General features: G+C 45.5%; 1 protein-coding gene across 1 annotated transcript; it reads left to right on the top strand.

The window, feature by feature from the left end:
- Nucleotides 1-4450: 4450 nt before the first annotated feature.
- Nucleotides 4451-5947, top strand: LOC117347562 (potassium voltage-gated channel subfamily A member 2). Its single transcript, XM_033918652.1, has one exon. It carries the CDS (start codon nucleotides 4451-4453, stop codon nucleotides 5945-5947), a length of 1497 nt encoding a protein of 498 aa, XP_033774543.1.
- The last annotated feature ends 2229 nt before the right edge of the window (nucleotides 5948-8176 follow it).

Here is an 8176-nt window from a genome sequence, read left to right as displayed (position 1 = left end):
AATCTGAGCTCTAGAATGTCGCTACTTAGGATTTTAAAGTGTTTGAGGCTTGTGCGGATGAGGACGGAGCTTAGGCATTGGTGGAATGAGGCATTATGACATCACAGTCTGAGCTCTAGAATGTCGCTACTTAGGATTTTAAAGTGTTTGAGGCTTGTGCGGATGAGGATGGAGCTTAGGCATTGGTGGAATGAGGCATTATGACATCACAATCTGAACTCTAGAATGTTGCTACTTAGGATTTTAAAGTGTTTGAGGCTTGTGCGGATGAGGACGTAGCTTAGGCATTGGTGGAATGAGGCATTATGACATCACAATCTGAACTCTAGAATGTTGCTACTTAGGATTTTAAAGTGTTTGAGGCTTGTGCGGATGAGGACGGAGCTTAGGCATTGGTGGAATGAGGCATTATGACATCTCAATCTGAGCTCTAGAATGTCGCTACTTAGGATTTTAAAGTGTTTGAGGCTTGTGCGGATGAGGACGGAGCTTAGGCATTGGTGGAATGAGGCATTATGACATCACAGTCTGAGCTCTAGAATGTCGCTACTTAGGATTTTAAAGTGTTTGAGGCTTGTGCGGATGAGGATGGAGCTTAGGCATTGGTGGAATGAGGCATTATGACATCACAATCTGAGCTCTAGAATGTTGCTACTTAGGATTTTAAAGCGTTTGAGGCTTGTGCGGATGAGGACGGAGCTTAGGCATTGGTGGAATGAGGCATTATGACATCACAATCTGAGCTCTAGAATGTTGCTACTTAGGATTTTAAAGCGTTTGAGGCTTGTGCGGATGAGGACGGAGCTTAGGCATTGGTGGAATGAGGCATTATGACATCACAATCTGAACTCTAGAATGTTGCTACTTAGGATTTTAAAGTGTTTGAGGCTTGTGCGGATGAGGACGGAGCTTAGGCATTGGTGGAATGAGGCATTATGACATCACAATCTGAGCTCTAGAATGTCGCTACTTAGGATTTTAAAGTGTTTGAGGCTTGTGCGGATGAGGACGGAGCTTAGGCATTGGTGGAATGAGGCATTATGACATCACAGTCTGAGCTCTAGAATGTCGCTACTTAGGATTTTAAAGTGTTTGAGGCTTGTGCGGATGAGGATGGAGCTTATGCATTGGTGGAATGAGGCATTATGACATCACAATCTGAGCTCTAGAATGTGGCTACTTAGGATTTTAAAGCGTTTGAGGCTTGTGCGGATGAGGACGGAGCTTAGGCATTGGTGGAATGAGGCATTATGACATCACAATCTGAACTCTAGAATGTTGCTACTTAGGATTTTAAAGTGTTTGAGGCTTGTGCGGATGAGGACGGAGCTTAGGCATTGGTGGAATGAGGCATTATGACATCACAATCTGAGCTCTAGAATGTCGCTACTTAGGATTTTAAAGTGTTTGAGGCTTGTGCGGATGAGGACGGAGCTTAGGCATTGGTGGAATGAGGCATTATGACATCACAGTCTGAGCTCTAGAATGTCGCTACTTAGGATTTTAAAGTGTTTGAGGCTTGTGCGGATGAGGATGGAGCTTATGCATTGGTGGAATGAGGCATTATGACATCACAATCTGAGCTCTAGAATGTTGCTACTTAGGATTTTAAAGCGTTTGAGGCTTGTGCGGATGAGGACGGAGCTTAGGCATTGGTGGAATGAGGCATTATGACATCACAATCTGAACTCTAGAATGTTGCTACTTAGGATTTTAAAGTGTTTGAGGCTTGTGCGGATGAGGACGGAGCTTAGGCATTGGTGGAATGAGGCATTATGACATCACAATCTGAGCTCTAGAATGTCGCTACTTAGGATTTTAAAGTGTTTGAGGCTTGTGCGGATGAGGACGGAGCTTAGGCATTGGTGGAATGAGGCATTATGACATCACAGTCTGAGCTCTAGAATGTCGCTACTTAGGATTTTAAAGTGTTTGAGGCTTGTGCGGATGAGGATGGAGCTTATGCATTGGTGGAATGAGGCATTATGACATCACAATCTGAGCTCTAGAATGTGGCTACTTAGGATTTTAAAGCGTTTGAGGCTTGTGCGGATGAGGACGGAGCTTAGGCATTGGTGGAATGAGGCATTATGACATCACAATCTGAACTCTAGAATGTTGCTACTTAGGATTTTAAAGTGTTTGAGGCTTGTGCGGATGAGGACGGAGCTTAGGCATTGGTGGAATGAGGCATTATGACATCACAATCTGAGCTCTAGAATGTCGCTACTTAGGATTTTAAAGTGTTTGAGGCTTGTGCGGATGAGGACGGAGCTTAGGCATTGGTGGAATGAGGCATTATGACATCACAGTCTGAACTCTAGAATGTCGCTACTTAGGATTTTAAAGTGTTTGAGGCTTGTGCGGATGAGGATGGAGCTTATGCATTGGTGGAATGAGGCATTATGACATCACAATCTGAGCTCTAGAATGTTGCTACTTAGGATTTTAAAGCGTTTGAGGCTTGTGCGGATGAGGACGGAGCTTAGGCATTGGTGGAATGAGGCATTATGACATCACAATCTGAACTCTAGAATGTTGGTACTTGGATTTTAAGCGTCTGAGGCTTGTGCGGATGAGGACGGAGCTTGCAGGAATGGGGACAGGAAAAGAACTCTCCAGGGAGGGGAAACCCTTGTCCCCGGGTGTGAATGCGGTTCTCCTGTTTTGCTCTCCTCCTCTGCCACTGCAGCAACAGTTCTCGGGACGGGGGACCATGAGCTGCGACTTGCAATGATTGGCTGTAAGCCTGAGCTGTAGTTGTGCAGTAACAAGTCCCCCTCCCCAGGGGCTGTTAGGGCTCCCTCGGCAGCAGCCGCCGGGCCGGCCTCCCTGCCCACGAGAGCTCCACGGCGGCTCATTTGTTCTGCGCAATCGTCTGCCAGACGGAGCTGCGGGCACCGACCTGCTTTGCCCGCGCATCGGGTGCACGCGCCGTGCCTTTCGCTCTGCAGTGGCGAGAGGGGGGGGGGGGGGGAGAAGACGCTTTGAGCTGGTCCGCAGAGGCTCGTGCCGTGAACTGGTGGAGGGGGGGGGGGCATACGCGCGCGATCCGAGGGCGGTGCTGCAGACGCTGCTCCGGGTACCGCCGCTACCTCGCTGCTCTGGGGTGTTTCTCTCTCTCCCCCCCCCCCCCCCATGTAGTAGCGTCACACCTTGCCGAGGCCACTGGAGACGGCAGGTCGTGCTGAGCTCAGCATCTTCCGCGCATCAGAGCGAGCGCTGCAAAGAGGCGCTCATTTGCCCCCCAAGTGAAGAAGCCGCGAGGAGCAGCCGAGTCTCTGCACGGATTCCCCCCTCCCCCCACCCGCCGTTATGTTTTTGAACTTTGGGAAGACGGAACTTCTGGGATGCCCGACAGCTTCCTTTAATGTCTAGGATTCCCTGGCTCTTCTCAGTTACTAAGACGCGCAACGGCTCGCCTCGCACAAGGTAACGCATGCTCTTGTTTCATCCTCGTCCATGTGGCTGCTCGCCTGGGATCTGCCTCTCATGCCCACCCCCCTAGCCCTGCAATTTCTAGCTCCCTCCCAGTTAGTCCTGGCATGACTGCGGCTCCCTCGCACCCCGGTGCCAATCTGCCGTGCCAGGGTGGATGGGACCGTAGCCTGTCTGCTGGATGGCAGTGCTCAGTTGCCACACACTGTCGGGCCAGTCCTAGTAAAGCTTCTGAATGCAGCTAGCTACATACCTGGTACGCCAAGGAGCTTGCTGCTATAAAGCCCTATTGCATAGATTTGACTGTAGTGACAAGTGATTTCTGAAGAAAGCGCCTCTATGACCTTCAGAGCCCATTATAGCATCTGGGCCCAGGTACCAAAACCTATAGTCAGTTGCTCCATTTTCGGTTTGTTCAACCCAGGACTTGTTTAGTGAAAGCAAGGCCAATGGGCCATTCTACTAATCCCTTGTAGAGCTGTCCATGGTACTATTCAGCACTGGACAGCTCCTATGATCAATTAGCCCTTGTTAACACTTGACTAGCTGAACAATGTTCAGGTATTTTTTGGTTAAAGCAAGTACCGTACATTGTTTTGTTATGCTAATGTTTAGACGTTGTTTCATGTAACTTTAAAGCTTCCTTAGTAGTGAAACAGTCAGTAAGATAAAAAGCTTTCTGTAGATCGAGGAAGCAGATCTGTTTTCTACCTTCAGACGTGATCATTACCTGTTCCTGTGTTTCCCCTAAATTCATCCCCTTTAGAAAGCTATACTGGCTTAGTAATAGGAAACATATTCATCGAAGGAATCTAATACAAGCATTTTTTTCTTTTTTTTTCAGTCAAGGAAATTTTGCAGACTTTAAGGAAGCCACTCGAAAAAAAACAAGTGTCTTGGGTCTTTATTCCAAGCGCCCCAAGTGAAGCCCTCATCAAGCAAGATCAGGACCACTGGATCTTCAGGAGGTTTCCAGCGAGGATTTTTCTAAAATTCTCGCTCCATCCTAGCGATGACAGTTGCAACTGGAGAGCCCACAGATGATGCATCAGCTTTGCCGGGACACCCTCAGGATACCTATGACCCCGAGACGGACCATGAGTGTTGTGAGAGAGTAGTCATCAACATTTCAGGGCTGCGTTTTGAGACACAACTCAAAACTTTAGCACAATTTCCAGAAACCTTGCTAGGGGATCCTAAAAAGAGGATGAGATTCTTTGATCCTTTGAGAAATGAGTATTTTTTTGACAGAAATCGACCCAGCTTTGATGCTATTCTATACTACTACCAGTCTGGGGGGCGGTTGAGAAGGCCTGTCAATGTAACTTTAGATATTTTCTCAGAAGAAATCAGGTTTTACGAACTTGGAGAAGAAGCTATGGAAATGTTTAGGGATGATGAAGGTTTTATTAAAGAAGAGGAGCGACCTTTGCCGGACAATGAGTTTCAAAGACAAGTATGGCTTCTCTTTGAATATCCTGAGAGCAGTGGACCAGCCAGGATTATAGCTATCATCTCCGTCATGGTGATTCTGATATCCATCGTAAGCTTTTGCCTTGAAACATTACCTGTATTTCGGGATGAAAATGAAGATGCCCTTGGAAGCAGTGTCAACTTCCATCCGTACTCCAACAGCACCGTGGGCTACCGTTCGTCAACTTTCACAGACCCTTTCTTCATAGTGGAGACCCTGTGCATCATTTGGTTCTCTTTTGAGTTCCTGGTTAGGTTTTTTGCCTGCCCCAGTAAAGCTGGCTTCTTTACCAACCTAATGAACATTATTGACATTGTGGCTATTATTCCATACTTCATCACACTAGGGACTGAACTAGCCGAGAGTCCTGAAGATGGCCAACAAGGTCAACAGGCAATGTCTCTGGCCATCCTCAGAGTTATCCGATTGGTAAGGGTCTTTAGGATCTTCAAACTCTCCAGGCACTCCAAAGGGCTTCAGATCTTAGGCCAGACACTGAAAGCCAGCATGAGAGAACTAGGGCTCCTGATTTTTTTTCTATTCATAGGTGTTATCCTGTTTTCTAGTGCTGTCTATTTCGCCGAAGCAGATGAGAAAGTCTCTCAGTTTCCTAGTATCCCAGATGCCTTTTGGTGGGCAGTGGTTTCCATGACAACAGTTGGCTATGGGGACATGGTTCCTACAACCATAGGTGGGAAGATAGTGGGCTCTCTATGTGCTATTGCAGGTGTATTAACAATTGCCTTACCAGTGCCGGTCATAGTCTCCAATTTCAACTATTTCTATCATCGGGAGACAGAGGGAGAGGAGCAAGCCCAGTATCTGCAAGTCACTAGTTGTCCAAAGATCCCCTCCTCCCCCGATCTCAAGAAAAGCCGAAGTGCCTCCACACTGAGCAAATCAGATTACATGGAGATTCAGGAAGGCGTCAACAATAGCCATGACGACTTCAGAGAGGAGAACCTGAAGACTGCCAACTGTACCCTTGCCAACACAAACTATGTTAATATCACCAAAATGTTAACTGATGTCTGAGTGGAACCTATAAGCAAATCTTAAGCTTGAATGGAGCAGCCACAGGTGTACTCCTGTCATCACAATCTGCATTCTTGTTTCTGCCTTGCAGTGTGTTGGTTGTTGCATGGAGAGCAATAAAGGTGGGACCAGGCTTCTCCCTCCTTCCCATCCCTTGGTTATTTACAAATAGTAATGATACCTAGACCAGACATACCTATATTTATTACTTCCAGGAAGCTATCTGCTGCAGGCTTTTTTGGTTTTGAAATTCTAAAAAGTGCTGCGGTGTGGAGATCGGTCAAGGAAAACCATGCGACCAATACAAAAATCAACCCAGGAACTATCTTAGGTGGAAAGACCCCAAGGATGGAAGCATCTGTACTGCAGCAAGTCGAGCCATCAAAATCTACACAGCACACGAAGGAAACAAATATCCTGCTTGTAAAGCTTAGCTAAAAGAGTTATATAGATTTTAATCCGTCACAAAATGATGCATTTTTGCAGTGAAATTATTTTTTGTTCCAAGCTCAAGATTCAGGTATCGTTTTCAAAGGGAATCTGAGGAGAATGTCATTGTGGTTCAATAACTCGGTGTAGCACTTTCTCTGCAGAGTACCAGGAGGAGACCCAGGTGATGAGGGGAAATGGACATTCAGGGTGAGGCCTTTCAATTTCACAAGATATAAGGACATTTTTTCCTTTTTTTGGGGGGAGGGGGAGGAATGAGGACAGATTCAGTCATCTATCCTGGCTAGATTCAGAGTCACCAAAGACATGTTACTGCCACCACATCAATGACTTGAAACACCATCAGTCTTGAAATAGCAACAGTGCTGAGGGTGATATAAGCTTTATATTGCATTGACATTTATCTGCAGTATATAATGCTGCCTGGATATCTGCTGCATGAGTCTTAATGAATACAATATATATATATATATATATACATATAAACACATATATTTTCTTAGTAGACTATACAGTATTCATGTACATAGTATTTATATTCATTGATAGGAATTAAGTAGATGATTTCCTTATAGAAATTAGGAACTTGGACCAGGGTCAGGCACATACTGTAAACTCCAGATGGAGAAGATACAGAGATACTAGTGCTCTACTACCAAAATGGATATGTCATAGTGGGAGACAGGTGATCTATCAGTCATATCCTGTGCTTATATCTACTAAAAGTTGCTAGCAAATCTATCTGATAGGACGTACTTATTGCTGACTAAGGAGGGTACGGAGCGTGAAAAACTAGAATTGAAGTGAAGAATTTCTTCCTCTTATTTGGAATCAAATTTGACTCTGGTTAGCTTTCAGTCAAATTTCAAATAAGAATAAGCAATACCGATGAGATTGTCTACTTGTATGCAATATGTATTTATGTGTGGAGAAATGCATCCATTCAAGGTATTATGTATACATGTTTGCGTTCGGTAGGCTTGTACACGTGGCAGAAAACCCACAAGTGAGTGGTTTCTTTCGCCACAAGGGACACGAGGAAGGGAAAACCCTACAGATGCATGAAGTTTTCTGGCACTTTTCCCCATTAGGCTGGGTTCATTTGCTAAAGGATTTGTTTGGTTGTAGCTCAATTACATTCAAATACACTAGGTATTTCCCTGTCCCCAGAAGGATTACAACCTGAAGGCCATGTTGACTAAAGCACATTGTTTTCGTACTTACCGAATTGTAGCACAAATGAATGCATTGTAGGCGCCAAGGCTTTATGGCAATTGTTGGGGTGAACCCAAGATGTCCTCTGTACTTACCACACTGCAACATTCATAGCATACTTTAAACCTGGCCTGTATTACTGCAGAAGCACTTAGGCCTTGATTCTATAAAGTCCACCCGAACTTAGGCACCAATATCAAGACTTTACTCAATCAACAGGGCTTAATCGGTGCCGATATTGGATTTCGACACCTCACAATTGGTTTTAATTGGACCTAATTGAAAGTTAGGAGTCTAACTTTAGAAAACGATTCAATAAAAAGTAGGCGCCTAGCCCAAAGCGTCTACATTAAAAGTGGGCTTGGTAAGGGGTAGATCATGGCCGTGTTTTCGAGTTAGGCGCCTCTATGCGAATCAGGTGCCGTTAGGTTCTGATATCACTACCCTGGCGTAAACCTGCTGTGCCTAGATGTTAGGAGGCTGAGCGCCACCTAAGCGTAATTCCATCATGGACGCCTAAGTTTTTAGTTTTTCGGTGCTGATATTGGCAACTAACTTTATTTA

Source organism: Geotrypetes seraphini, chromosome 13, assembly GCF_902459505.1.
Source record: "Geotrypetes seraphini chromosome 13, aGeoSer1.1, whole genome shotgun sequence".
Classification (NCBI taxonomy): Eukaryota; Metazoa; Chordata; class Amphibia; order Gymnophiona; family Dermophiidae; genus Geotrypetes; species Geotrypetes seraphini.
The sequence above is the reverse complement of the archived record's forward strand: the minus strand, read 5'-3'. Positions and strand labels throughout refer to the sequence as shown.